The sequence below is a fragment of the Protomyctophum parallelum genome (genome assembly GCF_964188405.1).
Source record: "Protomyctophum parallelum genome assembly, chromosome: 5".
In the NCBI taxonomy this organism is placed as follows: domain Eukaryota; kingdom Metazoa; phylum Chordata; class Actinopteri; order Myctophiformes; family Myctophidae; genus Protomyctophum; species Protomyctophum parallelum.
Window position 1 is genome coordinate 51,447,676 of NC_139702.1, and position 17,173 is coordinate 51,464,848.

Here is a 17,173-nt window from a genome sequence, read left to right on the forward strand (position 1 = left end):
GTGTGTGTGTGTGTGTGTGTGTGTGTGTGTGTGTGTGTGTGTGTGTGTGTGTGTGTGTGTGTGTGTGTGTGTGTGTGTGTGTGTGTGTGTGTGTGTGTGTGTGTGTGTGTGTGTGTGTGCACTGTGCACACATGCGTGTGTGTGTGTGTGTGTGGCCCCTTTCACATTGAGCAACAATTTCACCTGACTGATGTCACCTGACTCCAAACTACTCAAGAGGCAAGTAGCCGAATAGTAACCTAGCAACACAGACCAAACATAAGACTATAGTTGCCAGGCTTATTTTCTTCTCGTGGCCGGTCCAAACTGTATTGTGATAGAATGGCTTCTGAGGTTTTGGTGTCCAGACCTCAGTTTGACAGCAGAGCTATTGCCCAGGAAGAACAATATGAGAGAGAACCTGCCTCTGCCAAGGAGCCCCTGCACCCGTCGTCTGGTGCAGCAACCGCGGGTTACCGTTCTGCCAAATACACCCCAGGAGAATGGTACTCCAACAACTACGCCATTCTTCAACAGTCTGTTACTGATCGGAATGAGGCCCAGAGAATCCAGCTAGAGTCCAAGATATTGTGCAAGGACACTGAGTCGGGGACTCTGTGGACCCAGGCCGAGGGGACACGCCACCTTGGTGAGAGGCTGCAAGAAACTCACTTGTGGAAGTCTGAGCTCCAAGGGCACGTCGAAAAGCTGCTGGCTGAGACAAACTTACTCTTGGCCCAGAGGAAGCGACTGGAAAAGGCACTGGACACCACAGAAATCCCATATGCCATCGCCACTGATAACCTTACATGCCGAGAAAGACGACCAGGACCTGACCTGGTCAAAGACCCTGTTGAAGAGGAGCTAATGAAGGTAACTACATAGTTAATCCATCGCATGTAGCAAGTCTCATATTGTGTTATAGTTGTCTGATATGATCTGATATTCCTACGTTGTTTTGTTTTATTCATCACTGTCAATTTGCTATATAGCCTAGGTTAACCCTCTGCATTTAACCCAGCCTAACTATTAGGAGCAGGTACCATACTGTCAAGTCAAATTCCAAATAAAAGTAGTACAAAAAAGAACAATGTACTCAAGAATATACACATGCATATAGCATGTGCTATTATACATGGTATATCTAAGATGTACTATAGACACTGGTACTCTGTAGGACATACAGTATGATACAGAAGGCTAGCATGAACTATGATAAAAAATGTAATTTCTTGTGTTTGTATAGGAGGTAGACTTGATCAGGAATATCCAGGCTCTACTGAAGAGAACTACTGCCCAGGTTGTCAGTCAGATCAAGTGAGTGACAAGCATCCGAGCAGGTGTGTGTGCGTGTGTGTGCGTGCGTGTGCATGCGTGAGTGCTTGCGAGTATGTGTGTGTGTGTGTGAGCGCGCACGTGTGCGGGTTGCATGTTTGTGTGAATCATGTTATGTGATCTAGCAGCTGTTACCTGTGCTACTGCTGTTCTGTAATAGTAACAAATTAGTTCTCTGTCTGCTGTGACACACTGACATCACTGGTGATGTATTTTTATGCCTCAAAGTATATAGCTACAGTACCAGTTCACAACATATTGTACTGTGACGCGGTGTGAGCTTGTAGATCGGATGTTACAGGCAATCATAAAATTGGCCATAAAAAAATGTTGATGTTGTTGAAGTACAGTGGTGTGTGTGTGTGTGTGTGTGTGTGTGTGTGTGTGTGTGTGTGTGTGTGTGTGTGCGCGCATGGCTGTGTCAGGATCAACAGGGAAGCCAAGCTGACGTTAGAGTTGGACTGGTCTGATAAGTACCAGGCGTACAACTTGGATGACCAGTGTGGAAGATACAACAACATGAGTACAGACACACAGCACCACTCCAGCTCAGCCACCATGCAGGATCAGTGAGTATTACTACACTACTACTACTATTACTACTACTATACGCACCGTAACGCACGCACACAAACTCACACACACATTGTCTTTGCCTCTGTTCCAGGGTGTCTGTCCGTCCATCGTGGGTTAAATTTACCCAGGACAACCTGTCCATGGCCTCACAGGAACTACAAGCCACCAAAGACCTCAGGTCAGAGAGCACAGCCTCGGATTCAGATGATGTTTATACCGTAGGAGTGCCGAAGGGCCTCCTTATATTATTTTATTTTAACATTGTGACATTGCAAACAGCGGCGTTAAATGTGACCACCGATAATGTGCACTCACTTCCAGCATTCAGTTTTTGTTACTTTGACATTCTGTTATTTCAGCCAGACTATAGCTTGCCATGTCTGATGTGTCATGTCTAACGTGTCAGGCTGCTGGCGGAGCGTGTGCTGCAGGAGACAGCGGAGGACCTGCAGGCTCAGTGTTCCACTGTGGACCGGGCCTTCACCCAGCGCTGTCAGCAGCTAGCCGAGGCAAAGACCCAGCTGGAGCAGCACCTGGCACAGGTCAGTGCATGGTGGAAGAAAAGACTATTGGAAAGACATATACATATGTCGGATGAGCAAATGAACAGCAAGGATTTTACTGTGAGTTTAAAATGAATGACTGTCCATGGACCTAGAAGCCTTTCTTTAACATGTGTACGGTGTGTGTGTGTGTGTGTGTGTGTGTGTGTGTGTGTGTGTGTGTGTGTGTGTGTGTGTGCAGACCCTGGAGCAGATAGGCGTTCAAGAGAGGAATATTGTGGCTCTACAGCAGGCCATTCATGATAAAGAGGCTCCTCAGAGAGTGGCTCAGTCCAGACTTTACGTCCGCTCCTTCAGACCCAACATGGAGCTCTGCAGAGATGACCCCCAGCTGAGGTATGGACACAAACACACACACACACGCACGATCGCACGCACGCACGCACGCATGCATGCATGCATGCACACATGCACACATGCACACATGCACACAGAGATGCTACTTTGTAGAATGGTTGTAGATGGTTCAGTGTGTGACAGCGGCGTGCAACCAAGTATACCTCATTGCAAGACATTTAACCACTAAATCATCTAGCATCACGGTTGATGAGGAGCCAGGTCCCGAGGACAAAGTTCCAAATATATTGAAAGTTAAACATTTCAAGCTCGAAGCAAAGGGCAACTTTAGCTGTCTGCAAACCAACCACTGCAAAGTTGAACTCATGTCAGCATCACGTCCATGCTGCAACATTTAAAGAGTTTAAAGAAGAAACATCACATCCGTTCACCCGACAGGGGGAAATGCAAGGTGAGCTTTCTCTGTGTTAACAGATAAAGCTCTATAGCTCTATCTTAATTATTACACCTCTCTGTGTCCTCTCTGCAGTCTGGTGAGGGAGGTGGCAGAGATTGATGCCACCCTGGCGTCCCTGCGGCAGCAGCTGAGTGAGGCTAGAGGCTCGCTGTCCTACCTGGAGGAGTCCCGCATGGCCCTGGAGAAGGACATCAACTGCAAGACCCACTCTCTGCTCATTGACAGGGACAAGTGTATGGTACACCGCAGCCGCTACCCCACCGTTGTCGCGCTGTCGGGCTATTAGTCATCCGGACAACCGTGTGTGTGTGTGTGTGTGTGTGTGTGTGTGTGTGTGTGTGTGTGTGTTAATTAGTCCCAGTCATAGATTTGTTATCTTTAGCAATTTCTTGTGGCACTTTGTTTCCACATCATCGCTTCAAGGGTCAAATTTGAGCTCGAATTTGTTGTGCAGGTGTAGCCTACAAATGCTATAATGCAGATTCAAAATGTTTCTTCTTTTTTCTGGGGAATCTGTAATGAAAACCTCATGGCATGTCATGTTGTTTGTATCATTAAACTGATCTATCTAGCCCCACAGCACCACTGACAAGTGACATCCAGTTTTTAACAGTACTTCATGCTGGCCACTTGGTGGCAGTGATGAACCACAAAGTGGTACTTGAACAAACTGCACAGTCTACGGCACAGTGCACAGTGCACACTGGCACTGTGGCACAGGATGGGAGGGGAATCCCGGTGCCATGCCATCTCTATTATTTATATATCTATGCTCAAACCGAGTGGAAGTGTGTAGTGGCGAGGAGCTAGTTTCAAAAAGGGCCATACAGAAACAATAGATAGGCCTACTACTAACTAGATTAACTAGTGAGACCTGTGTGAGCACTCTCTGGTGGACATAGCCTATTTGCAGTTCATTAAATTGATACAACATACTTAAAACAGACAGCCTCATTGTATAGTTTTGCTTCACAGTTACTAGTGTAACTATAACTACTGGTGGTAAACACTGACTGACTCACGTGAGTTTAACAATCAAGTTGTCTAGGGTGAAGGGTGGTCATCTCGCCCCTTTGCCAAGACGGCTCGCCCCCCAATTTCGAAAGACGGCTCGCCCCAAGCCGTGGATATCTCGCCCCCAAAGCGTGGATATCTCGCCCCACAGTGTGGATATCTCGCCCATGTTTATTTCATGTTTATTTTACCTTATTTCTCATATTAGAACATTTAGAATCAATGTTGTCAAAGGAGAACTTTTAGAACCAGTTTGTTGTTGTTGGTCAAATGAAAATTATGCATGCATAATGAATGGCTCACCATCGAGTGATCTTGGTACATAGAAGTTGATCTATTGAAGAATCTGACAAAGTACATAATTTTTGATTGTATTGCTGTATTGTTGTACTGTTCTTTCTGCTTTGGCAATGTAAACGTATGTTTTCTCATGCCAATAAAGCCCTTTGAATTGAATTGAAATTGAATGGTTGAGGGGGGGGGGGGGGCATGGTGCATGATGGACAATTTAACCATAGATAATGTATTGATAGGCTTTTTGTTCTTGGTCTATTTGGAGGTTTGTCTGCATCCGCTGCTGTCCCTATGATTCATTCATGACAATTTGGTAATGATACTGTATTCTTCTACTCTATTCTGTTACTTTTTTTCCTTCCTGCACTTCTTACCACTTTACTTCCATTGGAAAATTGTGTGTGTGTGTGTGTGTGTGTGTGTGTGTGTGTGTGTGTGTGTGTACGTGTCTGCGTGCGTGCACGCACAATCATCCAGTCATCCAGACACGTGCGCACGCCCTGTCTTTGTTTTGCATGCTCGGCAACTTTCTATCCAGTTACTTAATGGACCATTTGTCAGGAAAGCAGAACAAGCAAATGTCACTCTGGCTGAGTGATTAATTCAGTAGGTGAGTGATTCACTCTGCCATTAACTAATCACCATCAATTACAATTACATGTGCCAAGGCAATAATCAGTTTGTATGTCACTTTTTTCATGAACTCTGGAAACTCTGGAAAGCAAATGGAAGGTGTCAGTCAGGGGAGTAACAACATCCTCACAGGAGCTCATTAGTGTGTGTTCCGCTCCACTGTCAACACATTCTCACTCCCAGACAGCTCTTCAAATATGGCAGCTTCACGACCCCATGCATCAAACTTCCGTCTCCGCTGAATTAAACAGGCAATTCAAAGTGTGTTTTACATAAAACATTAAGCATTAAGATGTCAAGATCACAGAGCCAATAAACAGTCAAATTACAATGCAGAAGAATGATTACAAGAATGATTTAGCAATATCCTACAAGTGACTTTTATTTATGTTAAATTAGTGGCAGGACAACACCATGTCACTTTAAGGCTGTGGTACCGGTGACAGGCTGTGGTACCAGTGTGTCTTAACTCTTAAACCCAGTCCAGACATCATCCTAAAAGTGCAACAGCAAAGAGCATGAATGTCTTTCGTCCAGTGGCTCAAGAAATGCTTTGAGCAACTATAGTCATGGTCCACATAAAAGCATCTTTGAGTACTCATGAAAAGGGCTATATAAATCCCAGATATTATTATAAGGAGTAACATCGACAGTAATTTGACACACACCAGTATGCCTACAGAAAGAGCTGCTCTACACTTCTACGTCCTACACACTGCTCATCTGAAGGGTGGGGGGGTCATATGTCAGGCTGCTGTCCTGGACTTTCTGACACACTAGCCACAGTCTGTCAGAATCCACGGCACTTCGTCCTCTTCCATCGTCCTCAACATCGGTTCCCCCCAAAGGTGTGTCCTAACTGAGCCCCCTGCTGTACACACATGACTGCTCGGAGCTCACATAATACATTCAGGTCTTTCAGGAAGCCATATCGTGACAAATTTGCAGACGACAACACAGTAGTAGTGGGACATATCCCACAATGATGAGTGGTCAGAGCTGGTGGACTTAACGTGGGGAAAACGAAGGAGCTGATTGTGGTTCTTCCCTGTTCTTCTGTTCTTCTCCAAACCTGCCAGGTGTTTTGTAAGTATGAGCAGGTCTCATCATACCAGCTATATTGTCCTCTCTCTGTTCAATACTAAGCCCTAGGGGGTGTCTAGCAGATCAGTGTGTGATGAAAAGCAGAGCATCATGGCTATGCACTGAGCGCACAGTAAACTCCTCTTTGTGATTGTATCCATTCATTGTAACACTGAGAAGTCTCACATAGCCAGACGGTCAGAGATCTCTGGATACACACACACACACACACACACACACACACACACACACACACACACACACACACACACACACACACACACATGTTTGATCTAAGTGGGCAGCCCAGTAGCCTACCAACCGTGCTGGGCTTATGTTCCCATGCTCATATTGATTCTACTCTTTTGTTCTCTCTGAGTCTCTAGAGGTCTGTCTATCTCACGTATTCTTTCTTTGCACCATTATGTCTGTCTGAATGTCTATCGTTCTATCTCTCTCCTTAGTTAGGGAATTTTAGCAATATAGTTGGACCATCTGTGAAAAAGATTACCGCCAATAGCTTTCTTCACCAATGGGTGTCTAGAATCACCTCTCAATTTTTTCAAACCCAATTCCTTGTGGAAAATTCTGGGGAGCCAATCAAAGTTGAGGAGTTAAGGAGGCTTGGGTGAAAAATATAAGTCTAAAATTAACTTGTGAGGTGTCTAACTAGGGGTTTTCAGGGGTGCTGAATCCATTCCAACCATTATTCTTTAGTAAAAATGTCTCCCTGGCCATATAATATTGGTCTATTGGTTATTAAGCTGTAATGTACAGCACACAGTGTATAATCAATGGTAGGGGATTGGGTTGTTGTTGAATTGATTCTATTCTGAAAATAAAAGAAGAAAATATTGCTAAACACTTGATAAGAGTGTACACCTACTGTGAAAGGAAATAGAGCATGCACCTCCACTCTAGCCCAGGTGCTAGACAAAAGGCAGTACAAGAGAAAAAGTCTGCAATACTGGTATGAAAAACTCAGCTCCACTGGTTTATTTGACTCAACGTTTCGATCCCTTAGGATCTTCTTCAGGAATTCCTGAAGAAGATCCTAAGGGATCGAAAGGGATACACTGTCTGCATGTGGGGACTTAAGGAGCCCGGCTTGGGTCTAAAGATTACTTGTGAGGTGTCTAACTAGGGGGTTTCAGGGGTGCTGAATCTATTCCAACCATTATTTTTGAGTAAAAAAAACAACTCATTTTCCATAAGAACATATTCTATTACATACTGCAAGAAAAATGTAAATCAGAAATGTGCAGTATTGATGAAACCTGGTGTCAACCAGGTGTTGGAGGGCATGACTCCAGATCGAGGTCGGTAAGCTTTCAGTAGATTCTGGCCCCAAACTGCCACCTTTTCATCTGTTTTGACGATTGGCTTCAAGAACTGCTTAACGCTATCAGGAATCAGAGCAAGCTGGCTCTGTGTATTAGTCATACTGTCCACTGAAGGGTATTGTTTCATGTCAAGTGGAACTCTTGCCAGGTCTCCACAGATAAGGTTTATGGCTGTGGAAATTGTGAGCTATTTAAGCTCACCATCGTCAATCTGTTGACGGTAGTCTCGGAGGATTGCGTTTGTTGTGTCTTTCAGGCACACAATATCTTCTCTTCTTTCATCTGATGTGAAATAAAGAGACTCCTTGTTAGTCAGTCACTGTGTTATCTCTGACTCATTAGAGTCACTAGAGTGCGTGTGCTGTGTGTGTGTGTAAGCAAGACAAATAGAAAGCAAGAGCTATTAAATAGTATACAAAAAAAGCTTAGATTAAAGGTAGCAGCTCTATTTACATATGCAGTAGGTCTACTTGGTACAGATAGTAGTCCTTAGGGTGGTTGTATTACATTGGCTATAACCTTATTTTGTCGCAACGGTTCACATCTTGCTGCTGTGTTTGCACATTGTTGTATTTCTCACAATACATATGGGAGTTTTTTGTCGTTGGTCATAGATTGAAACTCGCTTTGGGTGTGTGTAATCTGTGGGAATCATGTGTCTTTGATGTCTTAGTATAGTGGGCAGGTGGTTAGAAAGTGAAGCTCTGTTTCCACCACATTTTGTGTGCAGTGGGTGCATAGTCTGTCTTCCCTTGGGAGCGGGGTCTGTCTGTGGCGGCTTTCTCTATTGTAAGGAAAGGCAGTGTTGTTTTTGGCAGCAAATTTTGATTTTAGTTTTAGTCACAGTCTCTTCAATAGTTTTCATTTAGTTTAAGTGACATTTTAGTCACCTGGAATGTTTTAGTGTTAGTCTAGTTTTAGTCGACTAAATATCATATGACTTTAGTCGACTAAATCTGCAGTTGATTTAGTCTACTAAAATGTATTTTGGTGGGCCTTGATGCCATCGTAATGACTGCTGAAAATAGCCAGTCTACAAGCTCACAACGCGGCGTGCTGCGACGCGTTGTGAGCTTGTAGATCTGCTATTTTCAGCATGCAACCAAGTGTAAATTTACTTAAAATGTATCTCTTGTCCTCTAGTCCCTTCCTAACATTTTAGTTACACTTGTTTTTATTTGTTGACGAAATTGTCAGTATATTTAGTCTTAGTTAGTTAGTCATCATAGCTTAGTTTTCATTTAGTTTCCATTTAGTTTTCATCAGTGAAAAAAGGTAGTCGATGAACATTTTTCATCTTAGTTTTAGTCGACGAAATCAACACTGTTGCAAGGCTGTGTTCACTGAGTCTGTACCTAGTCAATGCGTTCCTATAATAACAATAATAAGCAGGACTTTAAGTATTACAATAATTCTGCAAAGGGTGGGTTCACGGAGACAGCTAAGTTCCAGTTTCAGTAAGCAAGATAAATGCTATATAAACTAATCTATTGTTACATTGCTCTCCTTGGAAATTAATACATACATGTTAGAAATAGATTTAATTGTTTTCATAGCATTAGCATCAGTGCTAAGTTTAACAAACAGGTACACTTAGTTACTTTTAACAGACTACGGTGAAAAAACCCTGCCTCACTAAAGTGTGTTTTCTTCCACTCAGTCTGACACTGCAGCAGCTAGAGCTAGGGGTTGGAGTTACAGTAAGTGGTCACTGGTTTTGCAGACAGCTTGAGAATCCAATAGAGTTGTCTGTTTTTTTATACTACTTCAATAATGTTGATTTATGAAGGAAATAATATCAAAAACCTAAAATGTTTAGTTACTACTGTATGTGGTTTCTGCCCGACAGCGACGATTGATTGATTCATTGATTGATTTAATACTTTATTAACAGTTTGAATGGACAAGCACAGGGAAGTATACAATACAAGGTCTGCTAAAAGGATGAATCTAAGAAAGCCTATTGGCTTGTTTCCATTGAGGTCCTTTTGTACTCATCGAAGAAAAACAAACTATATTCGGTATATGATATGATATATGTACCGTAGATGCATGATACATCTGACACATGTACATTTAGATCTGATACATGATGTCATTACATGTACTCCTTTGTCTCTCAGGTTTCCCCTACTTTGGCATAACAAGAGACATGCATGCAACCTGTGGTGAAACTTCAGTGAACTGGAAGAGAACTGATCCATATACTAACTAGCTCCACCATGGATTGATTTAACATCACAAAAATAGATTCAGACACGTTTTCGGGTGGATAAGCAAACATTTCCTGTTCGTGTATATCCAGCATACAGTGTGTGTGTGTGTGTGTGTGTGTGTGCGCGTGTGTGTGTGTGTGTGTGTGTGTGTGTGTGTGTGTGTGTGTGTGTGTGTGTGTGTGTGTGTGTGTGTGTGTGTGTGTGTGTGTGCGTGTGCATGTGCGTGTGCGTGCGTGATAAAAACAACCATGAACCAAAGGCTGTTTAACACTTTTAATGCCTGGGAATTTTTCAAAATAAAAGAGCTAGAGTGCCAAACAGATGAGGGAGATTTTACTCGGAAAAGCCCTGCCTTTCATTTCCACCCCAAAACCGGGAGGTGGAATCTTCCATTACTACCTTGCGCTAATAAGTCTTATCTCTCTTTAGAAGCGTTAATATTCTAACCCAGATGCATGATGAAGTCAGAAATTAATACTAATAAGTCTTATCTCTCTTTAGAAGCGTTAATATTCTAACCCAGATGCATGATGAAGTCAGAAATTAATCTAATAAGTCTTATCTCTCTTTAGAAGCGTTAATATTCTAACCCAGATGCATGATGAAGTCAGAAATGACGACAGAACATCGTGGTTATGATCAAAACCACGGACACAGCACCGTAGATTCTGAGAGAATAGAGCATGGCAGTCCCGCCCCTTTCATGACAACAAGTGGCACGGAAGAGAATATCCCATTCATTTTTCCCATAGACGTTTCAGAAAGTATTTATTTAAAGACCTGCAAGCCTTGAACAAAGCAAAAAAATAAAAATTGTTCGGCCCAAAATGTTTAGTTTATTGTCATGAGTTGTCACCATCCTGGTTGGCTTTGTCCGAGGCTTACAGGTCTTTAAATACATATTTTCTGTAACGTCTATGGGAAAAATGAATGCTCTTCCGGGCCACTCATCGGGGGCGGGACTGCGTCGCTCTGCAAGATTTGTCGGGCCGTAAACCAGGAAGTGAATGGCTGCGCGCGCAGCCAAATAGGTCCTGGAGGGCTGAGCAACGCACCATGTTGCCTAGCAAACGCAAAAAAATATATTTTAGCATTAAAAAGGACCCCACCTGTGAGGGTTACTCCCCACTACTCAGTAGAACTGACGGATGCCTACACGTCCATGCATGCGTGGTAAAAACAAACATGAACCAAAGGCTGAATCATAATCACAGAATTTAATTCCAAAGAACCCACACAAAGAGCAGATTGTAATGCATAAATACTGACAGGAATACAACACAGATGGCACACCTACACTCTATTCCAATGAGCAAATGTCGCCTATATCATTCCCTTGTGCCGGCTTGCTTCCGCCCATGACTAAAGTTCCCTTTACTGCACAAGTATCCCCTCGTGATTACATAGGCCTTGTAGCAGATCTACAAGCTCAAGCCACAAGCTTGTAGATCTAGGCTATGTTCAGTGAAGAGATTGATGTAGTTCAGTGGTTCTCAAAGTGGGGTCCAGGGTTCCTCTATGTATTTCCAACAGGACCCTTGCAGGTCTGTAGCTCCAAGGGGGTCTTTGAAATTAATACGTTTGAGAACCACTGGTGTAGATGGAAAAAAAGATCGGACCAAGGACATACCACTGGGGGAGCGGGGGAGCCCGGTCAATGAATTACAGTATGGGTTTAAGTGGTTAACTTAAGGCCAATACATGCTCCGTCTGATATTGGTCAATCTTGCAGTTCGGACAGGCTTTCTGAGAAAAGGTTCTGAGACCTCAGTCCGCCCATAAGAAGTTCTGAATTACGTCAATTTGTACTAGTCAGCATGTACTGGGCTTTAGTTGTTGTTTGCTCCTGATCACAATTCAATGTGAATGGATTACAAATGCCCAGTGACTGCTTATTGAGACTGTCATGCATAAATACAAGCCAACCCAAATATTCAAAACTTTTCCAAATCTTTCAGATTGAAAGAATTAGAGTTGGGATCTGAAGAATTCAAATGGAAGGAAGAAGTGTAGATGAGGGAATGAAAGGGGCTCTTGAACCTGCTTGAATTTCTAGACTTCTTTCACATTTATATCATTATAATATCTCTGCTGTCTGGAAGAAACCACCTAACTCCTAAATGTTTATTTTTCATAAAATGAGAAAAGCATCCAGCTCAAGTGGAGTTAAGAGGTTTTTGTAGAATTTAATACTTTTCATTTCACACAGACGTAAAGGGTGTTCAATCAGTAGGCCTATAGCATTGATTTATAAAAATAAAACAAGTTAGGTGGTTTCTTTCAGACAGCAACGAATACAGTATATATCACACAGCACCCCTGACATTACCAAACAGAAGAACATATGGTGTCCCCGATCAGTCGAGTCATATTGGAAATCACAACATTCAACCATTATTTCATGCCAGTTAGTGGGAGAATAGATGACATTTCCTGATCCCTGCCATGAAGAAAAAATTGCTACTGTACAGTTAATGTTAAATGACCAAGCAGACACACACGCACGCGCGCGCGCACACACACACACACACACACACACACACACACACACACACACACACACACACACACACACACACACACACACACACACACACACACACACACACACACACACACACACACACACACACACACACACAGCAGCATGATCAATTGTAAATTTTTCATTTGAGTCACTGAGCAGCATGAAAGAACACAATGACTGCTTCAGAAGCTTAGACAACTATATTGCAAGCTATGTTCTAAGAATACAGATGTACTGTAATACTGTAAGCACATATGGCACTTTTCTTCTGCGTCACAAACGACACATCACCCATTCTTTCACTCTTTTATTTACCCAGGTTAGTAGCTGAGCTCATTTTCATCAACGCCCTGCACATAGACACACAGACAGACAGACAGACAGACAGACACACTCATTAAAACCTGGGAGCTGACCACAGTCTTATAGTGTTAGCCACTAAGCAGCTCCACTGGAACAGTTGGGGGTTCAGTGCCTTATTGCTCAAGGGCACTTCAGCGGTGTTGGGTGAGTGATGACAATCACTTCCCGACCCAGATCTTTCCTGCCTGTCCGGGGAATCTCACCGGCAACCTTTTGGCAACAAGGGCACTACTCTAACCCTTAGGCCACCGCTGCCCCCCTTTCTCCCAAAGTGACACTATGAGGAACTCTTGAACATTATGTTCAAGATATTGTACATTTTGTGATGTCACGTTAAAACGTTTCAGTATAATTCTGGGCCCATGTGATAGCATCTACAATAGGGACCTATATGATTGTGTTCACCGTGACCATAATGTGCAGAGATTTGCACAGATTCACAGATTTTTACCACATCCATGAGAACTCAACAGAATATGTGCAAATATTTGCACTGATGGTCGCTGTAAGACCATCATCGTCCTTTGCATGCAAGCCAGGTAATGCATCTTTACCAGACCTCGTCAGTCAGTGTTGTACCGTCCTCATCAGTGTTGTAGTGGGGGGACGCCATAAGACACGTGCGCACACACATGCACGTGCACAACGCGTGCAGACAGTAGACACACTGTTAAAACATGATATTATGAGATATGAGAAGAAGTGGTTGATGCCCACTACACTCCTGGACCTCATGTGTGGCAGCATTATGTTTTTTTTTAAACTGGGAAACAGAGAAGGACAGAGACTGAGATGTTCAGACGTACTGTAAGTATATACATCATTTCTTGTTTTGAGTTTGATGTGGGTGCTGCCAGCAGCGTTAACGCTTTAGTAGCGAAACGGCTAACGCATGGTTGGCTCTTTGGCTGAGTGACCTATTAGTTTAGTGACTATCTTTTTTTTTTTGGTTTTTCATAATGTGCAGTATCCATTCCTGCTATCGGGTCAATCTCACATGTTAAAGCTTATAGGTCACGTCACGGTTAAATTTGATCTCTGGGAGAACAACAAATGGAAACAACTTGCCCAAATGATCCCATTGAATTGATCACACCTGTTCACCCCCAGATCTCGATATATATATGGAGCTGGCCTGTTCTGACATCACAATGATATTCTGACATCTGCATATAGACTGACATGCCTGACAAAGAAGCTCTGGTGGTAGCTGATTATCAGACTCTGAAGCAGCCCACTCAGAGAGTGGGCTGGATCCAGGCTAGTCTGGTGTTGCCAGGTCAACCTTAGCAATGACAGGAACAGGGACACCATCCTATATTCTGTGACATCAAACGACTTGTCAGATGGAGCTTGTGGTCTGCCATTTTCCACAACATCACTTAACCCATTCTGACCTGAGATCAGATTCTAAAAATGTCTGTTTGAAAATGACAGTTTTCTGAAAAATCTATGTTTCTATGTCAGTTGTTCTTCGATTTTTCAAAAATAGCAGACCTACAAGCTCGTAGCGCGCGCTATGAGCTTGTAGATCTGCTATTTTTAAATAGCTAAAGCATAACGTAATGCTAACACCAAAAGGGGTTCCCGCGCAAAATGGGTTATATTAGTCTGTGGCAGAGAAAATGTATGTGTGGCACCCATCTTACCCAGCACATCAGGGTATAGCCTGGGATGTTCCTTGCCAGCAAAGTGTTGTGTGCTCTGATCTTGCCTTTGCCATACAAGGGGTTGCACAGGACTGTCCCATCCCAATACTCCATATGTACTTTTCGAGTAGGCATACTGGGGCTCGTGTATGCTTTGCTTCCTTCAGGCAGTGTTGCCATGTCTGCTTATTATAAGCAACCTACGCGTGCGTGCGTGCGTGTACGGTTGTAATGCACGTAACTCGAGAACCGTTTGCCCCACCGACTTCATATTCGACGCACGCGTTCCACACCCCCACAGGGAGTGCAGTGCCCGGTGTCGAGTCGGTCGGACCCACGGTTCCCCAGAACCACCACAAAAGGCTCTGGTCAGGCTCTGCCAGTGGGCCTAATCAGCCTAAATCCCCTCACCTGTGCAATTTCCAGCCTCTACCCCAGCCCTGACAATTGATTAGCCTACTTAACCAGTCCACTATTCACAGTCAGTCAATTTGCCCTCTTCAGACACAGGCAGATACAGAGATCTCCATGTGGGACACAGACAGACAGTTAAAACGGGTGCTGCAGTATGACAAGTTGACAATGGGTATTATTAGGTTCCCAAAATGCATCGTTCTCAAGTAGGCCAGTAGCCGACGGGCACGTAGGCTACAGGTCTAGTCTAACTATACATGCGCCACGTCTCTGTGTGCGTGCGTGTTTGCGTGTGTGTGTGTGTGCGTGTACGGTTGTAATGCACGTAACTCGAGAACCGTTTGACCCACCGACTTCACATTCGACACACACGTTCCACACCCCCACAGGGAGTGCAGTGCCAGGTATCGAGTCGGTCGGACCCACGGTTCTCCAGAACCACCACAAAAGGCTCTGGTCAGGCTCTGCCAGTGGGCCTAATGAGGCCAACTCCTTTCACCTGGGCCAGGCTCTGCCAGTGGGCCTAATGCGGCCAACTCCTTTCACCTGTGCAATTTCCAGCCTCTGCCTCAGCCAATTGAGGCTCAACCAATCAGTCTCTGCAAGTACACTTTTCAGTTTGCAGTCTTCACACACACAGGCACGTACACAGATCTCCATGTGGGACACCGACTGACAGTTAAAACGGGTGCTATGGCAATGTATATCATTAGGTTCCCAAGTAGGCCGGTGGCCGACTGCGACGGGCACGTCTAGTAAAGTTAAATGCATGATAGCACCCATAAAGCTACCACTGGTGCAAAGCTATCACATATTTTCTAACTCTAGACATATACCATGACAAAAATCACTATGAGTATTATTCCACCCAGTTGATACCGACCAACCCTCCTGGCTCACGGACTAACAGTGGTACTAGCTCTGTACCAAGAGACAAAAGCTGGCAAAGCCTCAAACAAGCAAATAAGAGCAATGCATTAAATGACCACAGATGGGTGGATATCACAAGCTATACTCAGAGCTATGTTACATAACAGCTCAATTGTCTTTTTTTCAATATTGTGATAAATATGGTATTGTGGACTTATGATATTATCATTTTATATATTTATACAGCCCTATAGTATATTCTGTTTGGAAAGACAGACAGAGAGGGAGGGTGGAAGAGAGAAAGACATGATGGTACATGGTGTAAATTGTGTGTTTCTGTATGTCATGCAATGATGATGCAGTGATGTAATGACAAAATGACACAGCGATGATTCTAATGATGATTCTGTCTTATAAAGCAACAGTATGCAGTGTTCTCACCTCACTGTTTTGTATCGTGTCGAGGTGATACGAGGTTGGTACCATGTAATGGAATAGCTCTAAAAACTTGTCTCCTTTTACCAAAGTAGAACAGGGCTGGCTATCGCCGGATATGTCTGCACAATCAATCAAGGCATACCAAAACAACTGTGAGTCATATAGGCTACAGCAAAAACACATCTAGTGTCACGATCTGGTGGTGAGGACCCAAATGCAGGACAGCCAGGCAGGAGTAGTGATCAAAACCCATGGTTGGGTATTTTATTTAACAGGTGAACAGGACACAAATACAGAGTGACACTAAACAATGAACCGACAAGGACTGACTGGGGAACAAGACTAATATACACAGGAGGGCTGATTACACATGAGAAACACATGGGGAAGACATGAACATAGAACCAAAACAACTAGAACAAGAACATAGACATGCAACAGCTAGATAAACAGAACATAGAATCAAAACAAGTAGAACATAACATAGAAAAACAACATCTAGATGAGCAAAGTCTGAGACCGTGACAGTACCTCCCCTCTAAGGACGGCTCCTGACGTCCCACAAAGTCCAATGGGGAGAGGGACAGGAGAGGAACATGAGGGGACAAGAATGGGCTTGAGGGTACAGGTAGAAGGGGGGCAGGCAGGGAAAGGGGCTGAAACCCCCTGGAGCTTTCTTCCGCTGCTGGTACGGGTAGAGCAGAGTCACAGGGTCCAAAAGGCAGGGAAAGGGGCTGAAATCCCCCGGAGATTACTTCCACATGCCAAAGGGAGATGGGGGTCGAAGGACAGGGAAAGGGGCTGGAACCCCCCAGAACTTTCTTCCACTGCCAACGGGAGGAATGTAGACACTGGGGCCGAAGCAAAGCTGGACACTGGACAATCCCCACTCCCACATCCAGGACTTCAGCGAAGCGCAATCAGTGCACAACCAGGACTTTGAGGAGAGGTACCAGAAGATCCACGACCAGGACATCACAATCTACCAGCCGGTGGTGCTCCAGTAGCATTCTCTCCAACAGTCAGACCAGCTCCACAACAAACAAACTGCGCTTCCAACAGTCAACTAGCCAGAGCTTCATTGTCCATTAACACCTCAAGGCCTCACCAGGTGTAGACAGG

The 17,173-nt window shown here is 44.0% G+C and overlaps 1 protein-coding gene across 1 annotated transcript; it reads left to right on the top strand.

The window, feature by feature from the left end:
- Window positions 1-321: 321 nt before the first annotated feature.
- Window positions 322-3,493, top strand: tekt4 (tektin 4; the record flags this gene model as incomplete). Its single annotated transcript, XM_083764720.1, has 7 exons — window positions 322-852; window positions 1,226-1,296; window positions 1,740-1,883; window positions 1,982-2,068; window positions 2,297-2,432; window positions 2,635-2,789; window positions 3,280-3,493. 7 exons carry the CDS (start codon window positions 322-324, stop codon window positions 3,491-3,493), a joined length of 1,338 nt encoding a protein of 445 aa, XP_083620846.1.
- Between the last annotated feature and the right edge of the window lie 13,680 nt (window positions 3,494-17,173).